General features: G+C 27.0%; 1 protein-coding gene across 4 annotated transcripts in view; it reads left to right on the top strand.

The window, feature by feature from the left end:
* LOC129960760 (alpha-1-inhibitor 3-like) overlaps positions 1-26057 on the top strand; it is a 69101-nt gene that overhangs the window by 17910 nt on the left and 25134 nt on the right. Inside the window, exons 2-21 of one of the 4 annotated variants that reach the window (XM_056074385.1) lie at positions 1647-1755; positions 2929-3101; positions 3194-3388; positions 4484-4542; positions 5077-5149; positions 6849-6962; positions 8265-8349; positions 11866-11971; positions 12695-12803; positions 13839-13957; positions 14061-14264; positions 15827-16048; positions 16135-16325; positions 17742-17895; positions 18890-19039; positions 19159-19237; positions 20961-21049; positions 23079-23193; positions 23611-23640; positions 25199-25367. In XM_056074385.1, coding sequence (XP_055930360.1) covers positions 1673-1755; positions 2929-3101; positions 3194-3388; positions 4484-4542; positions 5077-5149; positions 6849-6962; positions 8265-8349; positions 11866-11971; positions 12695-12803; positions 13839-13957; positions 14061-14264; positions 15827-16048; positions 16135-16325; positions 17742-17895; positions 18890-19039; positions 19159-19237; positions 20961-21049; positions 23079-23193; positions 23611-23640; positions 25199-25367 — 2519 coding nt within the window. In that variant the 5' untranslated portion in view covers positions 1647-1672. Of the gene's footprint in view, positions 1-1646; positions 1756-2928; positions 3102-3193; positions 3389-4483; positions 4543-5076; positions 5150-6848; positions 6963-8264; positions 8350-11865; positions 11972-12694; positions 12804-13838; positions 13958-14060; positions 14265-15826; positions 16049-16134; positions 16326-17741; positions 17896-18889; positions 19040-19158; positions 19238-20960; positions 21050-23078; positions 23194-23610; positions 23641-25174; positions 25368-26057 lie in introns of all 4 variants that reach the window. The other 3 variants (XM_056074375.1, XM_056074404.1, XM_056074395.1) reach the window with 3 other exon arrangements.

The following is a 26057-nucleotide window of genomic DNA, read 5'->3' as shown; positions in this document are numbered from 1 at the left end:
CATCTTATTAAAATATTCATTTTTTAATAATTAGTGTATTTGCTTTCTTAAAAATTTGTAAGTTAAGCTCCAGCTCAATTAGAAAATCTTTGCATAAAATGTGTGAACATTTTGTTTTTCAATTTAACATAAAGCTTGTCTTCCGTGTTCTACCAATACTACTTCTTCATTATTTTATAGAGTCATTGCTGATAAATAAAATAAAATGAAACTGAGAATATATTATTAAAAAAGAACCATTTTCTAAACATTTCATATTTAAAAAAATATATTTTTGTGAACCTTAATCTACAAAATAGTGAAAAGGCTTATGTTAATTAAGAGTGTTATTTCCACCTCATTTTCATTTTAAATCATATAAAAAATAACTAATATAACAGAAAACATATTTAAAAGTAGGTGTAAAGTTCCACTGATATTTCTTATAAAGTGGAACACTCTTTAATCCTTAAATGTAATGGAAACCGAGACTGTATTCATTATATATTGTACCAGAATTATATCCAATTAACCCAGGATATACTTTAATGATTTTTAACTGCTTAAATTTTAAACTGCAGTAAGGCTTGTCATCACCATACACACACACACACACCGACATTTTTAAAATTATTTATGTATCAAAATATAATTTATTTGGTAAATACCAGTTCACATATTCAATTAAATTTTCATCCAGTCTTTGAAGAATTCTGCATAAAAATAGTCGAATATTGCACAAGCTTTAAAAACACAGACGATGTAAATAATCTTAAAATATCTTAGAAAACAAAATACTATTGAATTTAATGCCGGGTGTACACTCGGTCAGTTATAAGATGTAAAGTAGGCAGCCCATGCGTATAAAGAGACAGATTTATGTTTGCCACAACTTCATAAGATTGATTCAAGCATTCCATAATTGGCTATAAATTGCCGTTTTGGCGTCCCTGAATTTTTCTTTTTCTCTGCGTATCGTATTAAAGTGGTAGATATTTACACAAATAAACATGGTAAAATAAAAAATAAAAAAATCAACGTACTTAAATTTGGAAAACTATAGAAAAGAAGTAGCAAATAAAATGAAAAAAAAGAACTCAACCTCGCATCATAAAGAGCAAATATGTCGAAATTATTCTACGATAGGTGATCAATTTTTTCACCCCCCCCCAAAAAAAAAAATCCCGCAAATTCTACAAACTCATGCGCAGAGAGAAAACATACAACACAGGGCCTGCAGTTCTCCCGTCAGGAAAATTTCTTGCTATCGACCAAACAGCATTTTTCAGCTTTTCTACGCATGCGTTGCCTCTTTGCCGACTTATAACAAGCCGAGTGTAAACCCGGCATTATAATGAGGCCAAGCACATATATAAATTATTCATATGAAACTGTTTGAAAGTACTTTTTCTCTTAAATTTCAGCTAAATAAGTTACATATTGCATAAGTCATAACATGTTTAACATTCACAAAAATAGAGAACAAACAGATAAAAGCAAATACCTGAAAAGTTGCGAAATTTGGATACAAACGAATACTAGATAAAGTTGGCGATATTTTTGATAAATTTAGCAAAGACATTATAAAATTCAAAAGCATAGTTTTATTTGTAAATCTCCTTGTTTAGTTCAGATATTGTTCTAATCACAGATAATTATTCTTTTAGGTCTCAAGTTCAAAGAAAATATCAATATGGATGTAAAAAAAGAAATGAGAATTGTGACTTATTTGTTTCTGCTATTCGTTGCTTGCATAGCTGAAGACCAATTAGATGGGTAATTTTCATATTTTATTCCTTTCTGTCCAATTAATATTTGAATCCTATTTTTTTAAAATTCTCACACTAATTCTTTCTTCGAACGGAATGAAGAATCCATCCACTCTACATCGCCAAACCATTTCGTATCGCCAACAGTTATTATTGATAGTCTTATTTTTCAGCGTTGCGTTGGCGATTGGATGATGTGATATTCTGCAGTAGAAGACACTGGATACTAGAATTAGAAATATCAGTGTTATAGTAGAAAACAATCATAGTAGAAAACAGTATGACTGGGTTACTGTTCTTAAAAATGAGGGATATGGCCTTTTTCAGTGTAGTGAGATTGTTAATTAACGATAATGATTTATTTTTTGTATGTCCTATTTGATATTTTGTCATAATTTAATTCCTAAATTAAATTTAATCAAAATTGAGTAAAATAAAACCTATCTGGTAAATGCCCCAAATTGCCTGAATTTTTGAATCCATTTTAAATCTTACTGAAGGAAAATTCGTATGACAATATGAAATTAGATTACATACACAATTATGTTTTCCTATAAAATAATATATCTATTCTACTTATTGATTAATTGAAGTGCTCGCTTTTTGATAATGAATTTCCCACTTTTATATTTCAAAAGATATAATTTTAAAAAATGTAAATTATTTTGTAGCAAATTTATATTAATCCACAGAAATTAACAAAGGCCATTTATACTAAATTTCGTTTTCAGTTTATAAAATATAACAAGAAAACATTAATATAAATAGTAAACATTAATTTAAATTCGATTGGTTGCATTTTTCTCTAAACATGTTACTGTAAAATTTTACTAAATAAGACTGTAATAATTAGGAGGATAAAAAAAATTAAAACAATTTTTAGTGGAAAATTTATTGACCGAAACCAATAAATATAGAATGATTTAAGTCATTTAAAGTATTCATTCAATTAGAAGCGTAAGGCTATCAATAACAATTTAGAAATTAAATATTGACCCATGATTACAGAGGATACCTTGTATAAAATTAGCTTCAAATTAGTTTTGCAATGACCGAATTAAATATATTTCGGTAGATTCTATTCAAATGTGATGATTTCATTATGTACTATTATCTAATACGCAAATTGATAATGTATGTTTTAACTAAACATAATATTTTATTCTTAATTTCTTTGCAGTGGTTACATCTTTACATCTCCAAGGTCTATAAAACTCGGAACTAATAATGAATTACAAGTTCTTCGCTTTGGTGCCATAGATGAAGGTTTTTTGAAAGTTAAATTATTCTATTCTGAGTCGTACAATGGAAACGAAACTCTTGCTAAGGAACAGGAATTTAAACTTGAAAAGGGTATTGCGTTTTTGCTGTTGTTTTGAAAAGATAATTTTTCTTTTATTGCATTAAATCCATCATCTGGAATACATCATTTTTTTTATTTGTAGGCGAGAGTGATACGCTTTTAGATTTCTTTGTAAATACCATTAACAGCGACAATGTCTACAATGGACGATTGGAAATTAATGGCACTATTGATGGTGAATGCATCAGTGGCAGTGACAAAGTGTATTTTTCAACACCAAAAGAAAATATTTACCTTATTCAAACAGATAAGCCCATATATAAACCTGGGCAAGAAGGTAAAAATCTTTATTTTGTTGTTTTATTTAGCAGGACAGTTACTAACGCAACAATGAATAAAATGTATACGAGTAATAAAAGTGGAACATCTTGTTTACAAGCTGAAGGAAAATTATTGCATTTATCTTGAAATAAAAATTTAATGTATTATGAAACTCATATTTTTAAATAAAACGTACTTTAAAAATAAAAATTTATAGTTTTTCTTAATTTTCTTTCTAGCGTATTCTTAATGTAGTAGCTTTTAGGAAGCATCACGATTACTGCATGCGAATTTTTTTTAAATCATTTATGCGTAGCTTAAAATTTATTATGTCGAAATTCCCATTTTGTTAAACAAGCAGCTGCAAGTAAGCAAATAAACAGTGCTTATTTGGATACCTTGTACTAGCTCTTTTCATTGAGCTATGTACATACTAATTCTGCCTTTCAATCATCTCATCAAAAATTTTAGTTTTAAATTGAAACAGGGAATCATTAAATTTCAACTAAGCGAATAACTTGATTGCAAAATCAAAACATACTCATAAAATGTTAAAAAAAATTACTAAATAAAATTATTCAGCATCGGAGTATCTTATTTAACAGCTGTGAGTAATACAAAACGTTTTTTTTGAAACCAAGCATTTTTTTTTAAAATTAGTGAATTAAATATATCAATGCGTTAAAAAATGACTGAAAATAGAATCGTCAATCTTAAGATTTTAAAGATCAATACAAATTTAAAATAAGTGAAAAAATAAATTTTCTTAGTTTCAAGATGATTTAAATATCTTTTTTGAGCTAAAATATTTTTGGATGTTATCGCCAGAAAAATACAGGAATTTCATTTAATTTTAATTAATTAAATTTCTGATAATAATATTAAAAACCATATATGCGCCAAGTTGAGAATAAGAGATATACACAGAATGTAGATGTCATAGACCAAGTCTAATCTGCGTAATGTAAACACACACACACACACACACACACACACACACACACACACACACACACACACACACACACACACACACACACACACACACACATTCATCTTAAATATAAATAAAGATGTACGTAATATTAATTCTTTATCGTTTGTCTTGCAGTGAAATTTCGCGTTCTAAAATTGGATAGAAACTTGAAACCCTCTGATGATGAAGATGATGTAAGTATAAATAAAGTATATAAATATATAAGTAAAACAATTCCTTGCTGAAAAGATAATTTGTGAGTTTAAGTGAAACAAATTTTGTATTTATCTTATAAATGTTTCTAAATCTTTCTTGTCAAATTTAATTTTTTATGAAAATCATCAAAGCAGTAAGTTCATGATTTATTTCAAGCGACTTTTAAAATTAATTTAACGCATAAGAAAGTATCTATATACCATAGCATTTTTAAGATATGAATTAAGAACAATTCTCAAATTCGACTCAAGAAAATTTTTATTTAGACTTCTGTTACAATTAAATAATTTTATAACTAGGCATGGTTATTAATATATAAACTTGTAAAAGAATTTGCAGAATAGAATTAGAAGAGATAAAACTTTACAGATATCATTTTTGTTTTTGCTCATTCGCAAATTTATTTTAAACAATGTATTAAAATCATAATTCATTTTAATTCTTTAATAATATATTATGCTTTGGATGCAATTATTTCCTTGCTTAGTTTTCTATCGTGTTGTTTTCTTTAGATAGCGGAAGTCTACGTTGAAGATCCGAAGGGAACGAGATTGTTTCAATTTAAAGGAATCTCTTTAGGGAAAGGTAATTTTTATTATTCAGTGCTTAGTAGGAGTTGAAAAATAAACATATCAATTACGCCAATGTAGTTGCTCTTTTTTAAATTAAATTTATACATTATATGAAATTGCTTTCATATAAAAATTAAATACATACTTGATTTTTCATTTTTTTTTGAAACCATATGAAATATTAAGGCAGCAAGATTTTTTTCCTTTAGAAATATGTATTAATATGGTCACAAAAAAGAACATCATGCCACAAAGAATCAGCTTAATATATCTGCCTGAAATCATTTTAATCCAGGCTTAGACAAGGCAAATTAATTTATGAAATATAAATTCATCTCTGGTCTGAATACCATTCGTAAAATTTGGAAATTAAATATTAAGATATATTATTCCTTTTTAATTAGTTTTTTTTTTCGTTTTCTTCCCGAAATAATATGTCGCTCCCTGATTAAAAGAATCTCAGGTAAATATGTTGAATAAATTATATATTTCACATTTAAGAATAAGAGAATTTTGCCACACAAAAAATATCACCACTAAATAGGAAAGAAAAACAGTGCTTTTATTTTTACTCCTATGCGCTTATAGTGAGTGGTGCCTAAAAACATTATGAAAATACAATGAATATCTCTTAAAGTGATTACATGATGTTATCAAAATTCGCTGTCCCGCACCGACGTATTCAAATGTACACAACAATATTCGTTGAGTGTGGTTACTGACTCATTTAATACTATTAATTATTGAAGTAGAGAATTGACATACATTCATTTTCAATCAGTGTTTATAATTTACATTCATTTAATTTCTTACTCTATATGTAAGGAAACATCATGGAGTTATTTTCCCCATGAGATGGAGTTGATATATATATTTCTCGACAAAAGAGGTCTGGATTGGTTTAAACGTAAGACTTGTAAGCTACGTTGCAAGTTTGGCTTGAAATTTTTGGATTACCATAAATTGCTGTTTTTTGCTATTAACTTATTGAACTGCTGAAAATTGATAAAAAAATTAATTTAAGGGTTAAAACATAAAAAGGTTAACACATCTTACATAAAATGTGCCAAAGCATCACTAGATACGGCTGAAAATTTCACAGCTTCTTCTGTATACAATTTTGAAAAATCGTGAGACTTTTTTTAAGGAGGACAAAGTAATAAACGATGTTGAATAAAATCCTCAATCGAGGTAGGAAATGAATCTAAATATGTTAATTTTAAATCTAATGTGCAGGCACCGTTCAAAAAATTTTTTAAAAAAATTATAATATATAAATAAACTGTTAAGAAATAAATTGCCCGTGAGCAACAATTAAGGAACTTTTTAATATATATTTTTGAAATTATTTCTAGGTAATCGTTAATAAATAATAATAGATATTTCATATGTTTATTTTCCTTTTCCCTCTGTATGATAAAAATATATTTAATTTACCCAATTCGGTTAATGTTATCAAAATCTTTAAATCTCCAGGTGATTACATTTTGCTGAAACTAATCTATAATTCAATTATGTAATATAAAATTGTCGTTACATAACACAATCTCGAGGGATTACGTAAATATGTATTTGAATGAGAGTCTTGTAACATCATTTATAAGAGATCGAACAATAAAGCTCAGTCCGCAATGAATCAGGTAATTCAACTGTGATTCTTCTGTTAAAATTCCTAAATTCTTAAAGTTTTAATAAATGTTTTTGTTGTTTAGGTATACAACAAATGCAATTTCCACTTGCTGATGAACCCGTGCTTGGAAATTGGCGAATCACAGTATCAAATAAAAATGCAACAGAATCTCAAACATTCGAAGTTAAAGAATATGGTAAGTTGTTTAAATCTACAGTAGAAACTTATAGATGTATTTCAATATCAACTATGATTGAACATTTGTCAAAGATAATGCATATATTTTCGTAGCAGTTATTATTTATCATTATTCAAGGGGAGGAGATTTATAAATTTAAAATAATAAATCCATTAAATCCTTTTGCTAGGAAAACTACAGATTTGTTATGAAAATAATAATTATTATTGTATTAATATAGGTTTTTTTATCGTATTATTATTTTTAAATGTTTTATATAATAGAAGGAACTTTCATATTTGCGACGCAGCTTCTAATTTATAACTAATTCCTTATCGCAAAACTAAATAACTCAAAGGTTTCAAGGACTTTAGTATGAGAGTATTCATTTACTCTTTGATAAAAAAAAAACTCTTGAATGTTGTTACATTCAATTTTATAAACAATTATCTTGCATTGAATTCCATATGATTTTATTTTTCAATATTATTTTGCACTTTAAAGTAATTTTTAACTGATTTATTGAAATTTTGTCTTTTTAGCCAACTAACTGAAACTTCTTAAAGATTATTATTATTTACTATTAATATTAAAATTATTAGCTATTTTTAAACTATAAAACATTATTTTTTATGTAATATATATAAATTAATCTTTGAAAAAAATTTACTAAAGTTTACTGAATTTTAAGTTTGTACAAACAATTATTCTTTTTTATATTAAATATATGCTTTTGCATTGCTAATGACTCAGTTTACGATAATGTATTCAAAATGGAATTCATCAATTTTATGTATTTTGTACAATTTCATTCATCTTCACATATTTCTGGTTCGGCTGTCAACAAAAGTTCTGTTAATAAAAAAAATTTATCAATATGTATCAGAATTCTTTGAAATAAAGATTATAAATATTTTTTTTAGTGGAAGCAAATGTTTTTTTATTAAACTGAAAATTTTATAAATTTACAGTCATTAAATTAAAGGCTTTTTTCTAAGAGAGAGTGCTTCATAAGTCTTCATCTATTAAATTTTTCAAGAAAATTAAATGGAATAAATATCTGTTATCAAAGAATGTCTCCTTAAAGTTACTGATTAAAGTTCCTGCTAAAATTTGTAAAAATTGTTTATCAGAGTTTCAAATTATAAATTTGATTCCTGAACATCAGTTCTTATCTGTGGCTGAATATCGATTTATTATAGATTTCTTTAGATAACCTTCTTTTGATGCATCTGCTTGTTTACTTCGATCCTACTAAACGAAGTAATAGATATTAAATGTATCTAATACTCTAGATTGGCTATTTCTTTTCTTTTTTAGTGCTTCCGAAATATGATGTTACCATTAAATTTCCTCCTTTTGTGCTTGCAAATGCAGAAAAGTTCGATGTTGAGATTTGCGCTAAGTAAGCCTATTTCTTTGATATCAATGTACTTGTGCAATAATTTTCAAAAAATAAATAAATTCTGCCTAGATTTCGCATCGAATTTTTAAAAAATAATGATGCTTTATTTTCGAAGCTATAATTATATTTAGCATTGAATTATAATGAGTCAAACTATTTTTATAAATTTACAAGAGATTTCCTTTTAAAATTTATTATAAATAGCTTGTGTTTCAGTAATTATTTACAAAGTGCATTTTTATTGAGACCCTAATATGCTATCCCGTCTATTTAAATTTGGATCTACAAATGTCACATTTTTTATAGTAAAATTAAAATTTGTGTAATTTGTGTTAATGTTGAATTATTTGATGCAACAATTATAACTTATGAATGCTTATCTACAAGAAATTATATTTCAACTGTTATTATTATTCTGATTAAGTTTCTCTTTAAGGAGAAACTGAATTTGTATTGTGTAACCAAATAAGTGATAAATATATTTTGGGCTACCTAGGAAATTGGTGGTCCTTTATTTTATGATAAAAAAGGATTGACACTCTGAATTTTTAAAAAAAATCACTATTTAGATGCTGTGTTTGCAAATAAGTTCAGATATATTTCAAACAAAATGAATGATACTATATGTTACACGGTGATAATATGATGTAAGAAAAATCTGTAATTGTAAAAATAAACAAACTAAACTGTGAAAAACGAGAGATGCAATAGAAAATGGACTGATTGCCTACCCACGGAAATCGCGGGAAAAGCAGCTGGAGAGTTAAGATTTATACAAATTTAGAGGTAGTCTTTGAGCTATAAAATGCTATTTAAGTTATCATATGTATCCTAGAAACGGAAATGACAATATGAGGTTATAAATATTCAGGGAGCTTTTGATTCTTAAAAAGAAATATATCACAAGTTTTAATTTATAAGCTCAAAATTATAATGAATAAATTAACGCTCCTAGGCAAATTGTAATAAATAAAATTTTGATTGCAAGTATTGCTGAATGTCAGTAGAAAAAGTTCATCTCATATACTGTCTAACTGGCACAATGTTTGCATAATATTGCGAATATATTTAGATAGTACTCTGAGTGTTAAACTTTCAACTAGGCAGACTATACAACCGCTTTTTGCCGCTAAGCTGACGGTAAAAGTTCAAACACTGGTTGATCAAAAATATTTTAAGTTAGTAGCCAAATAAATAAAGTTGTAAAAAATACAATATATATTACACAATATCAGGATAATATTAAATTTTTGTTGAGTATTATTGGTCAGATTCTAATATGTTTCATCATTTAAATATTGCAGTATTTATAGACGACGAACTTCTGCCTAGATATTACTTTGTGCGAAATGTAGATGTCGCGCAGTCATAAGTTATAATAAATTAATGAAAATACCTGAATCTGCACAAAGTTACTTAATAACAGAAAATAGCATAAAAGAAATCAATAAACGAAAAAACTCATTAAATGTTTATTAAATTAATAATCAGCTATTTTACAGCTTTGGAATATTAGATTTCCATTAGCTCTCTATGCGATTTTAAGCATAGGATCATTTTTATTTAAGGTACATATTTTTCATAGGATATTTATTATGTGTACATGCAATAATTAGAAAAATTTCATAAGTACAGTTCTCCTTATTTTGAGAATTCTTTTGTTATTGTTATTCTGTTGTCTTCTATTAATCTGCTTCTATTATATTCTGTTAAATATTCATGAGGTGTAATTAAATTAAATTTCTAATTTCTAATGAGTAATTAAATTCAATTATTGTAATTACCATAAGAATCATTCGTGAATTTAATAACTACAAAAATATATATATTCAGGTATTAAATTTACTGTGCATTTTTATATATGTTGGATTAGAATTCCTTAAAAATATATTTCTTTCATATATTCTGTGAAATAACTCTTTCACAATATGTAGAGAGGAAGAATTATATTCCTACATCTTCATTGGGATTCAAGTCACGTAACTGTGAGCGAATGAAAGTATTTAGAAAGTGAACTAAGCTTCGTTACTGCAAATAAATTTGTTTCGAGATGGATCTAATATGTCGCCCAGAGCAACATACATTAATTAAGTAGATAAAGAGTAGAACTGGAAAGGTCAGTAAGCAAAATATACCCCTGTCTGACAGGTATTTTTGAGCATTTTATCAAGGGCATTCACAGGTATTTAGTGACAGGGGGATTGACCGGATTTGGTACATCTGCTGATGTTGAACATGATTTATCTTTTATAATGGACTAGAGAATTCATTGATATTTCTTTTTCTTATGTAATATTTTTTCTCTCTAAATGCAGTCTTCATTTCAAATCGCAGAAACTCACAGTGATACTGTAACTAAGAGTGTGCAGCAAAAAAATATGTCATTAGTGTTTAAACATATACTTTTTGTTAAGAATATAAAGCATAAAATATTATATTTATTTAGATAACAAACAAAATAAACGCGAATTCGAAGTTATTTTTTGTGATTATACAAGATATATTGAACTCAATATTTGAAAATCATATTTCGTAGAAAGTGTTAAATCAATATTAAATCATTGTTTCTGGAATTTGTGCTTAAACAAGCTAGAAATAATTTGTAATAACTGATAATATATTTATACCTTCCTGATATATTTTAGTTATCAATGGCATTTAAACTATTCATGTTTTCACAATATTTTAGTTTCCTTTATAACATTTTACTATCATTCAGTCTCAAAATATTTTTATAAACTTGAATTTTATCAAGTAATAAGAAAAGGGATTTTTCCATTTTTAAAATATAGTGAAATATTAATTTTATTGGATTAGAGTTACATATTTTGTTAATTCTCATTTAAATAAACATTGGTTGAAAAATTGAGTATTGTTATATGTGGTGGAGTGCAATTCTTGCCAATTAATATTATAGCATATGCGTCAACTATAACACAAAAGAAACGCTTTCATCTATCACAATTATTCATATTGCCCTAAAGAGAAATTTTAAAATTGTTTCTATGTAATTCATGACGAAAAGTTTTTAATTTTCTTAATATAAAAACCTTAATATTTACATATATTGCCATTTTTTTGTCCTTATCCGCTTTCTATAACTTTCTTGTGTCTACAAATTTAAGTTTTCTTCCGACGAATTACGATATACTAAAATTCTTTATATATGGTTTTTATGATAAATATACTGCCTTTAAGATTAATAGCAGGTGCTTGTTCTTAAACTGAACGTAAAACCGGGAGCTTCATTATACGAAATATTAATTAAAATATTTAAATAAATGTATTTAGGAAAATAATGTGTTATTTCTTTGACTATAATAGTAAAATATTTTATTTAATGATCTTTCAAACATCAATACAGGATTCTATTAAATTAATAAAAAAATAGTTGATTTCCCTAAAATGTTAATAAGATTTTTTTACTACAATATTATTTAAATAATAAATAAATCTTTCTTTTTCACTATTTAGATCATAATCATGTCTCATAAATCATATCTCTTTTCGAATTAGATACACGTATGGCAAACCAGTCAAAGGAATCTTGAATTTGAATACATCCCTTGAAAGATATTCTTATTCACGAGACAAAACACCAGTTTTACAAGAATCAATTAAGGTAAGTTTTGTTATAACAAAAATATGATTATCGTTCATAGAAAAAAGGAAACATTTATTTCTGATCAAAATAAATTTAATTTGTATTTTTGAAATAGACTCTTTCTAAAAGTTTTCAAAAAAAAAATCCCTTTTTTTGAATCCCTGCCTGAGGGTGACCCTTGAAAAAGTTTTCAGGCCGAATTCTTTTTTTATTTAGTTTAATTTTTATTTGGTTTAGTTTGATTTTCCTATTAACTTGATTTTAATACCTTTGCCTATATATATATATATATATATATATATATATAGCATATGTATGTGTACACACACACACACACACACACACACACACACACACACACACACACATATATATATATATATATATATATATATATATATATTGCTCGTAGAAATATTTGTTGAATTTAAGAATTTAATATGAATCAAATTTTGAATGCATGCCCAGTTAACCAGTGCATGACCAGTTGAATAATGACCAGTTGATATTGACTGTATGAATAGAATAAATTAGAGTAAATTGTTTTTTTTTTGACAAATTAAGAAAAATGAAATTACATTAAAAAAATTCTAAAACAAAATTATTGACGTTTAGCAATTTTTTGTGGATAAATTCTACCATTTAATAGCGCATTCATTGCATTACTTTACAAACAAACAGAAGGTATATATACCTGAAAGATTGAAGTCGAAATTTAAATTTGGATCGTTTCTTTTATAGATTGATGGCTGTTACAATTATACCGTAAATATATCTCTGATTGAACCTGATAATGTCTATAGATATCGGCGAATCATGGTAGTGGCAAATGTGGTAGAAGATGGAACAGGTGAATATTATTAAATTTTCTGTTTAAATTCACTTTTAATGAAAAAAAGAATATTAACATCTTTACATTTCTTTGTAACTAGGTGTTAAATTATTAGTATTTATATCAAAAGATTTACATAATCATAGTTCCATTTTATATCATGGATTTTTATACATTTTTTATATTAATATTGGTTATGTGCTTTGTTAATAAACACTTATAACATATAACAATAGAAACTTATGAAAATAATCAACGCAATGTATTAATAAGTTTATTAATAAAAGAGTACCTTTGACTAATTTTTACCTGCATTATTTTTTAAATATGAATAAATCTGTTATTATCTCTTGAAAAAGAACGGGTTAAATAGATGGTTCTCAAAATTCGCAGTTGCACATTAAATATTCCGAAAGTAAATAATTGTGACACCTCGTCCTCACAGGAGCATCTCGTAGATATAATTTTCATAACTTTATTTAAAGCTTTAATTCAATTGTTGTTGTTTATAATGGCACTTGCCATAGACAAACTCACTGACGAAGTCAGCGACTTTAAGCCAAGGGAGCGCCTCTTGTTTTAGTAGCGCCAACTAGGGCCAAGAGTATGTCTTAGCTATTCACGCATCACATTCGCTTGCACAACCCCTTTTTACATGGGGGCACATTCACACATCTCACTGACAGAACAGATGAAGAACAACCATGCCCTCAACGGGACTTGAACCCAGGACGCCTGGATCACAGGGAAGACGCGCTACCCCTATGCCTGGACGCCGGCTTTAATCTAATAATAGAAATAGAAATCAATTAATAACTGCTTTAGATTGAGAGCCTTCTGATTGCTTGCAAGCTGACATTCTGTATGTAATAAAATTCTGCTACTTTATTTCATATTTATAATTTACAATGTTCTTCGACATTCAAATATTTTAATCCGGAAATCACATCAAAGTACCCAAAGAAAATATAAACAAAATTTAAAAAAAAAACACCCCTTGTATTAACCTGATTTAATTTTTCTTACTTCGTAATAGCAATATTTATTTTTAAGGTGTTCAAAAGAATGCGACAGAGTATCTCCAACGACAATACTCACCCTTAAACTTGAATTTCAACACTGAGCAAAATTATAGACAATACTACAAGCCAGGCTTACCTTATAATGGAAAGGTAAGTTTATGGGCATTTATGCTCGACTTTGTAGCCTATATATAAATATTTTTGGAATTTAAATAGTTAAAAATAATTCAATTACTGGTGTTTTTTATTGTAGCTTAAGGTAACCAATCCAGATGACAGTCCTGCGGCAGGAGAACCAGTTGAAATCTGTGCCACTATCTCTAGAAAAAGAATCATTTTAGGTTGGTTGGCAAACAAGAAAGTAAAATACTGCAGCAATTATACATCGGACGATAATGGCTACATTAAATACACTCTAGCTCGCCAGAGTACTGATGCTGAATCTGTTCAATTAGAGGTACGGTAATTCTAAAGTTTGGATTCATAGAAACGTGTTTTTAGAATACAATTAATAAATTAAATCAAAGAAATTGATTAAGAGACGTCTTAGAAATAACATCTCCCAAATTTGAAAAATAACTGACATCACTAAACTTCGTTGATGAATGTTGCCACTAACGGAATTGAGTTAGCATTTAAATTTTGTAGTCATCGGTGTCCCGTTAACAAAATGGTATCTAAAATGTTATATAGCGATCTTCTCCAAGTGAATAAAAAAAATGCTATTCTTCTAATTAATGAAAAAAAAATCAATAAAAATTTATGAGAAGTTTTATTTAGTGGTTAGAGAATTTGTCAGGTATTTAGAATATTTCTTTAATAGCGAATTATTAACGTTGGAGGTAGTCAGTCAAATTTTCTTCTAAGAATAATCAAAATAATTCAAAAAATCATCCTACATTCTGGCAATCAATGGATACTTTTAAGTTGGTAATCACGTAGTTAAAACAGACATAGGTTCCTGCGTGTTTATAGGATTATGATTTTCAAACTGTTGGTTCATCAATATAAATAGTAAACAGATAATAATAAAATATATAAATAGTAAATAGTAAAAAGTTTAAGAAACACTTTCCCCTATTAAAATCACTAGTTTTATTTCAACAATTTTCCTTTTTTATTTCATTTCAAACCCATGACGTTTATATAAATCATTAGTTGTCGCCTGTTCTCAAACGCAGAATAAAACTTTGACACAGGCAATAAACTTTAATAACAGGCTGATTTCGCCAATTAATTTCACAATTTTGCGTGCATAATTAATCAATCAGAATATTCTTCCATGTTTATTATGCAAGTATGATTTAAATTAGAATTTCATTTGGTGTGATATGATGTCGCTCATTAAATTTGATTAGCAATAACATATTAACATGTTCACTGCCAATCATAATCAAATTCATGATTAGTGGCACAAGTTATTACTCAACGTAAGTGGTTGGTAGCTAATATTGCTATTAATTAGAGAACAAACAATTGGTCTCTGAAGATGAATATATTTTTATCATAACAAATGCTGAATATTTTTGTCATGAATAGATACACTGTAAATATGGCGAGAAATTTGACAAATCAAATTGGAAATCTACTTTAATTTATTTCGACTTCAATATTCTTAATATTAATTTTTTAACATGCTTGAGTGTTTTCTATATATAGATTCTGATTATCTATATGCAAATGAGCCTTCCTCAGAACTGTAGATGGGAAGATATCGCAACTCTGAAAACATTTGATTATGTTAATTTCCTTTTAATTAGTTTCTTGAATCCCAAATTCAATATGCGTGATACTTTATGTAACAGAGATTTTTAGAAGAATATGATATTCAAAATTGGTCTCGTAACAATTTTTTTCTTCTTTAGATCATAGATTGTAAGAAAAATACTTACTATCTGCATACTTAAAATAATTAGCAAAACCAAAGAACCATTCTCGAAGTCTCATAAAACTAAATTTGCTTGTGTTTCTTTTAATGTATAATTGCACCGCATTTATTAAGAATTTCTACTGTTTTAGGCTAAATCATTGAAATATGCCAGAGATTCTCAATATTCAGGATCAAGGCTGGACAGTTTAAACCAGCCATCCACTGGAATGTCTCTGAGCCCATTCTTTTCACCATCAGGAAGTTTCATACAACTGGAAACTATTGAAAGTGCCATTCCTTGTGGAACTCAGAAAAACATTCGACTTCTTTTCACATCTAAGGAAAACACTGAATTTGATTTATATTATAAGGTACGCCAAATATGTTTAACTTAATTCATGAATCTAAAATTTCCTGCTACAAAAGATAAAGTTCTTTAAACTAATGAATATTTCAGATAATAAGGCAAGGAAATGTTATTCAGACTGGTACGAAAAGTGTGAATTTCAATACTGAAGATGATGTTTCCAAAAAGTTCGAAAATGACGATGAACTCATTAACGACTCAGAAACACAACTTGTTCCAGCACCTTCAGATAATGACTCTTCAAATAATGATGAAGAGTGTCAGAGTGCTAAGGAAGTTAAGTAAGTTATAATGTTCCTATAACAAATTGTTACTTGTTCTTGTAAGCTGGGTAAAAATTATTATACTTTGGGCACCAGGTAGTTCGACTAGAGTACGGTCCGCACTTTAATTCTGTTTGCTCCTGATTGAGCATCAATTGCAACCAAGTTGAAGAGATCAGGGAGAGAGGGATGCATTAGATTATGAGGGTAAGGACCCCTAATCCCCCTAGGGCAGAAATCTTGAACTTGTTGCCCTTAGAAATTGACTTTAGCTCATATGAAGATGACATTCACACACTCGCTTGCACAACCGTTTTTTAAAGGGGGGCTCTTTCACACACATCACATATAGAACATAGGGTAAAGAACAATCAAGCTCGAACCAGAATTCGAACTCGGGATGCCCAGATCACGGGGAAGATGCGCTACCCCTAGGCTAGGATACTGGCGTACTTTGATTCTTTAAACTATAACTTGATATTTATGCTCTCCAAAATGTATGTTTAATTATCAAAATGTGGTTGATGTTAAAACTCTGTTATTTTAATAAGCTTATATCTATTCTGTTTATTGTGAATTTAAACATTCAAACCTTATCTTAAGTTGTTGTTTGGAATATATTAGATTGTAATTATTATATATGTTTAAAGAATTTCTTAATACGTAATAAATCTCAGAGAAATTTCTGATGATTTCTGTAAGGAAGATCTATATTTTTATATCTACATTGATTTATTTTCTTTCCATCCACTTGATACTTTCGCAAATGAATGCGTCCGTCTTCATGATTGATTTACGGCCTCCTGATTTGATAATCACTAATTCTAGATGCAATTTCACAAATAATTGTTCATCTGTGATATCGAAAGTCAAATATCTGAATGTTGGCAATAATATTAAAAAAAAATTGCCTTAAAATAAGTCTGGAGTTTGTCATAAGTTTGGAATTTATTTTATTAAATTAATTTTTAAAATACGTAAGCGTTAAAAGTATTTTAGTAGCTTATCATTTACTTTACAATATTAAGAACTGTTCTATTCCTAATCTTCGTATTCTTATAAAATACAATAGAGAAGAATACATTCCTACTCTAGAATTATTTGGATTCGACACATAAAAAATAAAAGTTTTAAATCATAGGTAAAGTAATTTAACTAAAATTAAAAGAAATAATGATGTATAATTTGCTTTTATATATTGAATAAGGAAATTCCAAAGGTAATCACATATGAAGCACTTTATTTATTAATATAGTTTCAGTTTTCGCTCTATCATTTTACTATAAATATTACTAAAAATATTTCTATTTTTAAATGCAAATTGTGAACATCAAGAATATGATATTAAAAGCTAGTCTTTCTACATAACGTTCATTAATTGTCACCAAAATTTTCATAAATTTGAAATATGTGTAACAAATACATCCTTTACAGATACATTCCACCCATTGGTGAAGTGGATATTCCTGTTGATGTCGATGCTACTTTGTCACCGTCTTTTACTTTACTCGTCTTCTACGTACGAGAGGACCGAGAAACGGTTGCAGATTCTCAGAAAATTGAAGTTCAAAAATGCTTTAAAAACGAGGTATTGTTTCGAATCTACGATAGCTTCATTCTAAACAGTATGGTATTCTGATAATGGCATTATAATCTTCAGTAATATTCATACTTCTTTTAAATAAACAGAAAAACATTAAAAACTTTGAAAATATTTAAAGAGAAATTCTTAATATCTCAACCGTATAAACTAACAAATATTGCTTTTATCAGCATCACAATTTTAACGGCTGATTTACTTTATTATTCTTATTCGTTTTTTATTTGTCATATTCATATAAAATTGTAATAAATTCAGGTTTATTAGTAATAAAGAGTAAATGGTTAGTAATATTGTACAATAATGTAGAGTTTTATTATAAATTAATAATATTAGATTAAATTTTTCTACGTAAATAAATGGCGATATTTTGAATTTAGTAAATTTTTGAACAAACGTACAGATAGATAAAGTTCGGTTTTGATTTAATTTTCGAGTTCAAAAAATAAATCAACATTGTGCATATGCTTTATTAAAATTAAGGAAAGTATATAACTTTTGATCATGTTTATTTGATTGATGCAAAATGTTTTAAGCAAGACTCCTTGAACATTATAAAAATTATATTTAGAGGAAAAATTTATTTTGTGGTAATAAAACAATTTTACTGATTTTGGCAATTTTATTTTGATGAATTGAAATTTGAAAAAAAAAACCGTTTTCAGGTTTCATTATCTTATACTTTCAGGAAAAGTATTATTATTATTATTTTATTTTGAATACTTTAGGGAGCAAGAAAAAGTAATTTGGAATAAATTATCATTTTTTATAATTCATTTAACAAGTTTAATGAAATTTTAAAATTCTTATTTTACACAGATATTGATATTATAATATTTTTTAAATTGTAAAATATTGATAACGCTGATTTTTTTGTTATGATCTACTATTTGTTATTTTCTTTTAGATTAATTACACTTTTGTCGTGCTAAACTACAGATTTTTATTTCTTTAACTATTATTACTCCATTCAAATATTTAGGTAGAATTTCAATTTGGTGACGAAGTTAAGCAACCAGGAACAAAAACTAGTATAACGGTGAAATCTTCTCCGAATTCCCTCTGCGGTCTGAAAGTAGTCGACAAAAGTGTTTCACTTCTAAACTCAAATGACCAGCTGACTAAAGATAAGGTAAGATTGCAGAATTATCTTGTTCTTTTCTAGAAAAAATATAAAATGTAATGTTATATGAAATAAATATTTTACATATATATTCAAATTGAATATATCCGTTACATTTTATCTTGTAGATTTTCCAAATTATTGATCGTATGGACAGCGGCATCTACTACAGTAACAATCCATGCAATGAAAAGATACCTCAACCAGGTAATATAAAATATTTTAATATTTCGTAGTAGTTGAACTGTTCAAATATTTGGCCGCTGCAAATTATCCAAACTGGAAACTTATCAAATATTAGACCGTATACGAATGATTTATATTCATGTTCCTTTGATGAATATAAATATAAATCTGCACTTATTTATATATATATATGATTGTGAAATAAAAAAGAAACTAATACAGTATTAAATGAAGACAAGAACTTCGAAACTTTTGTATAAAAATAATAACGCCAGTGCCCTCATTTTCTCAGAGCCTGAAATTTGATAACAGATGCTTGAAAAAATTTATCAATTGTTTCGACGTACATGCAGCGTTGAATAAACAGAATTCTGAAAAAAAAAATGTATTTTCCTTTTCTTGTCTACTTACCGTTCAAATGAATATTTAAAAAAAATCAACTTGGAAAAATTTATGGATTTATACGGGTTAGATCTCCTAAAATTTGTAGAAATCATTTTTAGAATGATATTTGTTCGTATATCGGTTTAACTGTGTAAATGATAAAACAAAAATGTAAAATAATAATTAAAAAATAGGTGAGTAATATATTGTATCCGAACTTTACCCCGAAATTATAATTTTTTATATATACGTTGATCGAAAGCTCGTCTGTCCGCGTGAGATTGAGCATCACATCTCAAAACAAGATCAGTAAGACAGCTGAAATGTAGCAATATTGTTTCAATATTGAAAATCAAGATGAATTTCGAAATTTAGATCAAACTTTCCAAAGTATTGATTCTCTGTTAATCTGTTTACGTGTGCGAATGGGAATATGCAAAATCAAAAATAAACGAATAAGTTGATTTGATGAAAAAAACTCGATGATGATTAAATTTTGAATCCAGTAAAACAGCAAAAAAGTAATTAAAATATTAGTTATATGTTAATAGCTTTACTTTACTATACTAAGAGGCTCAAATCAAAATGCGATGTATTGTGCAAACATTTGAGAAAAAATAAAAGAATGAATGTTCAACTGTTTCAAAAGAGGAATACTTTTACACTCTATCGACTGATTGTTGAACTAGTTTCAAATTCATTGAATATGACCTTTCTTTAGTTTTTGCACAGGTATTTTTAGTGTTATAACAGGTGTCACTCAGCAATATTTCTGAATCTTTTTCCATTCATTTTTTGTAAAGTAATATAAATCAGAAGAAGTATGGAATAAATGCAAATAATTTTTGAACCTATCTCTGCTTGATTTCATATCACGCAATCGCTGTCACGTATTATCACTTATTTTATCTGGGTAGTTTGAACTTAATCGTAAAATACAAATACATTTGCTATTGGCGATTTTATAAAGGATATTTTAAAACTTCAAAATGCATTTGATGCATTTAAATGCTTTATTTTCCAAAATAATTTATTAGTTATGTTATTTTGAATCCGAATTTAAATTGATTTATATTATTAGAAATGTTCTTGTTTTTCTTGGATTATCTAATTTGTGCATAAATAATGTTTTTAATGTATTTTTAAATATAAAAATGTATATTTTCTAATAATAGTTTATATCTCAGAGAAAAATAATTTAAAATAGTCTGTTTTTTAAAATACATTTTTTTCTAAGATTTAATGAATATTTTTTATTGAAAGGAATCAATGTACATTTTTAAAAAGTTTCTAGGGATCGAAACATAAATAAATATTTTATCCCAAAGTTTCTAAAATTAAAATAATTTTCTCTTTTCAGGGTTATATTCGACAAAAGCAACAAGCATAATACGTCCACCTGGTCCTTGGGCTTCATCATCATATGAAGATGCTTTATCAGCTTTCCGGGTAAAATTTCATATTACATCTTTAGAGATCCAATATTTGATACACACTTTAACTTAACAATTGTGACATTATTAGAGGAGTTTTTCGTTTAATTACGCAAGCAAGCTTAGATTTATTCAAAAAATAAATCATCTGATGTTAAAATGAAATATTTTGTAGCTTTTTATTTAAGTTTTTTTTTTTTTTTTGTATCTTTCGTAGTTATTTATATTTTCAGTTGAAAAAAATGTAACAATTGCGAAGGATAAAATATTATTAACATCATTATAAAACAAATGTAGACATAAAGCCCATTCCTAACAATTCTTAGGACCACTTTCATAATTTTACAATTACATAACAATTTTTTACGATATATGTAATATCGTAATGTCATATAATTATTATATATTTTAAGAATATTATGATAGTGAATGTTTTCTGTATTTTACTGTGTACATGTTTTGTTTGTCTGTCTCTTAGTATTAAAGCATAATCCGTATTCTGAAATTTACATATTCATTTTTAGATGCAACATTTAAAAAAAAAAAACAGCTTGTTTTATTGCAGTATTAGGAAAATTCTGTTTTAAGGCAACACGATGTTTATTTCGCACAGGACATCATAATTCTGAATCCTTGTCAGATAGATGATAAGTATTATACTTAAGTCTCCAGCACTTTCTGCGAACTTCCACATCATATCAATGAGAGGTTTCATTTTTCATGTCGGATTTAATGTAAACTGGATTCACAGTCACGTAAGATCTTAAGTGATATCAAGTTTGCGGTCTGAAGACCTTTGGTTTCAAAGCCAAAATCCTACTACGAAGCCATCGCCTCCATTATGGGAGGACATTATTAGATTTTTAGTTGTGCAATTAAAGTCAACATAAAAATATATATAGTGCTCTCACATAACCGTCCATGATTTTGTAAAATGTCTCCAAGCGAATGTTCTTAATTTAACAAAGCATATTTGCCCGTTTTTTTTAAATTTATACATTTTAAAAGCAGTATTGTTATTAAACTTTGATTGCAAAATTCCGTTAAATTAGTTTCTATTACAGGAAAACACATAGCAAGGAAATACTATCTTTTTCCTGGCGGTTTTTTTTGTTTATGACTTTTGTTGTGAAGCTGAAATTCTATTAAAATCAGAATAGCCATTCTGGGCTTAGAATACGTTATACAGTTAGGAGTTAATTTGATATCAGTTTTAACGAAGAATAAATAACATTACATATTAAGCCTAAGAATCAGGATAAGTATTAATCAATTACAATCAAAACCTTGTTTTATTGTTTAATAACGGATTTTAAAATTTCCCTCGCTTTTGAGAATGCTTTAGAACGGCTTTAATTCATCAAAATAAGGCTGAGTGGAAAGATGAAAGAAGAAGATGTTACATTTAACAATAAAATAAACTCGGATTATTCAAGGACTGAATTAAAATAATACGGTCAGAAACGACACGATACTCACAGAATGGAAAAAATTGAATAAAAAAGTATCTAATAGGGCGAAAATCAAGATCAAAGCATGAAGAAGAATTCCGAAAATGCACTCATCCTCCCGCGTCTCTCTGCTTAATAGAACTAATGAGATAGAATCATCGAAAAGTGGTCGTCTCAGAATACTGAAACGAACAGTACATGATACATTTTAACTGTCCATTTCTAGGACAACCAAAACAGAAACAAAAACAAACTATGCATTCTTTTGTATACATATTTCTAAAACAGTAACTTAAATTTTTCAATGATTATTCTTTCGCACCAATGATTTAAGTTTATATTTGATTTGAGAGAATCTTTATTTTATTTTTTATTTTAATAGTTTAAAGGTTTATTTCAACAAAAGGACTCTACAAACGAGATTCTGCTAATCACAGCCATGCATAAAGAAAGTTCATGGTTAAGCTGTTGGCATCCTTTTTATAAACATTCCATCCAATGTTTCTTCATTTTGATTAAATAGCTGTTTGCATTTAAAGATCTATATTACGTTTGAATTGTTCAATTACGAAAACTTAATAAAAATTCTTTTAGGATGCTGGATATTTGGTAATTAGTAATTTGAAACTGTTTACCCGACCTTGCACCAGTGGTGGCGGATTTGATAATGGGCCAATATATCAGGCTGAAAGCTTTTCTTCTCATGGAGGTAATTTTTTTCCTTTATTTATAAATGATATTTATTTCAAATAATTCTAAATAGAACAAGAGAAAAAGCTGCTACATTTTCAAAGAGTCAAAAATTCTACTTATTCTTTAAATGACTTTTGATTTTTAATTTTTTTATTTAAAATGTAGTAATTTTCTTAAAATACTTATTATTAAGATTTTAAATATATATATATATATTGACCCTTCACTGAATTTTTCTTATAAAATGCATTTATTTCTTCAGACTTTTTTCCATGTGTATTTCAAAATCAGTGACAATTTAAAAATCTTAAGAAATCCAGAATTAAATCGCTTAGATTAAATTTAAAAGAAAATTCATTAATATTTTTGAATAAAAATCATTTTATTGTACACAAAATACTTAGTAATAATTGAATTTAAAATGAATCTGCAGATGAAGAATACTTAGAAGATGACATCGATGGTAAGTTTTTACAATTGTTTGAAATATTGTAGAAATGTATTTTATAGATATAATTATCGATTATTGTACGTAATTTGTGCTAGTTTTACAACAAATCCTTTAGGGTTCTCCTAGTGAAATAAAATAATTTTTCGCTATATTGAATTTTTTTTAAGTGAGTTTTTCTTTACGAAAAAATTAATATATTTTAATGAAAGATGGCTTTTTTTAAACAGATTCAAGTATTTTAAGACAACTTTGAAGTTTTCGTTGTGCTATGGTTTATTTCCAAAAATTAATCAAAACACCTGTAAATCTATCTTTTTGAATGGTATTCATTATCACAGAATAAATAGAATAAATGTGAAAAACTAATTTAGTTTTAATTAATGAATTACAGCATTTTAAAGACATTTATTTATTCCCTTAATATTTAATAAAATACACACTCATTTTAACCAAATCTGGAAATATTTTTGAAGCAAGATTTCTGATTAATTATTTTTCTTATATCTCTTTATAGATTAAGGGTAAGTTAATTCTTTTTCGTAAAAGTTGATTTTAATTTGTATTTCGAACTTTTCATGGATATGACCATCGAAAAAACTGCTATAAACAACAGATATTATTATCAATCATCCTTGATCAAATATAAGCAAATTCATCTCACTTGCTTCAATAGAAAAAAAATCATTCAGACAAATTTTAAAAAATAAGATCGGAACACAATTTAATTCATTTTATTCATTTAACTTAACGAATTCAAGTAATAAAATATTTCTTCAAATAATTAAAATTAATATTTTGAGTAAGAATTCTTTTTTTTTAATTCTTCTTCCTAATGTTTATTAGGTTGGCTGACGGAACAAAAATAATTATGATCATATTTTCTTTATATTCTCCGTTCCAATTAACTTCATCTTTTCAAAATGAACTCATTCTTAATAAAAATTATATTATACTAATTGATTAGGAGAGCGTCCTTTATATAAATATTAAATGAACATTAGGAATTTAAATGAGATAAAATTCAACTTATAATCCAGATATAAATGTCTACTATTTGTTCCATGTGTAAATAAATAATGTAATTGGAACGTAAAAAAGCAAAGTTGTTTTGAAAATAAATCTATTTGCTTTTCTTTAGAAGTTTTCATACACTTTTCTAATAATGCTAAAAACGTAACTTACAGATCATTCCTTACTTTTTTTCCTAGAAATTATATCTTGGAGCGCAAAAGCAGTAAATACGGAAAAATATGTACCACAAATTATATTAATCATCATATTTATAAATGTGATATACTATTCTCGAAATTCTTTCTTCACAGAATAAAAACTTTCACAAAAGTCTTCCAGCAATGGTTTTTTTTCTAAAAAAATATCGATTTTAAATCAAAATTAGATTTTCTCACGTTCCTATTGTTACACTTCCTATAGTTTTCTTCATATCTATTGTATAATAATGGGCACTAATTCTTCCACACTGAATAAAATACTTATGTAAACCTTTTGTATATATTTGGAAGTTTCAAATCTATGATTTAATTAATAGTGCGTATGCGTTCTAAAAAAAAAGGTCATGCAGTGGCTTTAGCATCCACCGCTCGAAGGCCAGCAGCGCCAGCAGCAGCAGGTTTTGCAGCGGATTCAAAAATAGGAGTTGCCGATGTCTCTGCAACGAAATCTGTTGTTGATGTCAGGAATTATTTCCCTGAGACATGGCTGTTTGAAATGCAAGAAATAGGGTGAGTAAATTAAATATTTTTTTTTAATAATGAGTGAGTAAATGAAATATTTTTTAAAATAATGAGTGTGTAAATGAAAATTTTCTGTATTTTATACGGATTTCTTTTTTATTGAAATGGAGAAGAGGGAAGCTATTCTCATGTTATAATATATAGTACAGCAGTAAATTAGATTGCACATATTGTCTCTCAAATGACAAATGATGCAATATATGCTTCACTGTGCATTTTTGTAATGTTTTCTGGGACCTATATTATTATTATTTTTTAATTTTCCACTTTTTAATTTGAAATTTCGAAGACATTACTATGAGCAGCATAAAAATTAGAAAAAAATTTCATTTCCATATGTTTGTTTATTTCTGAGTTATGGTTAATATCATATTATTTAATAATAATTTGCTGTCTTATAGTAAATGTTCCAAGCACACTATAATTATTTGAAAGTTGTTCATTTTTTTTAAAAATAATTGATTTATCTAACAATTTTCTAGCAAATGTTGGCAGTAAATTTTTTATTTGTGATGAGAATATCAACATGAATACTATAATAACGCATGACTGTTGCTTTTGTGGAAATATGTCTAATATTTCCTATGAAAGAAAATAAACACAAATTAATTTAAAAATGATTTCTATTTCTGTGCCAAAATGTCTTGGCCGTGAAATTTTAAATAATTACATAAAATT

Source organism: Argiope bruennichi, chromosome 2 (genome assembly GCF_947563725.1).
Source record: "Argiope bruennichi chromosome 2, qqArgBrue1.1, whole genome shotgun sequence".
NCBI lineage: Eukaryota > Metazoa > Arthropoda > Arachnida > Araneae > Araneidae > Argiope > Argiope bruennichi.
Note: the sequence above shows the minus strand (reverse complement) of the source record. Positions and strands in the feature narration are given on the sequence as shown.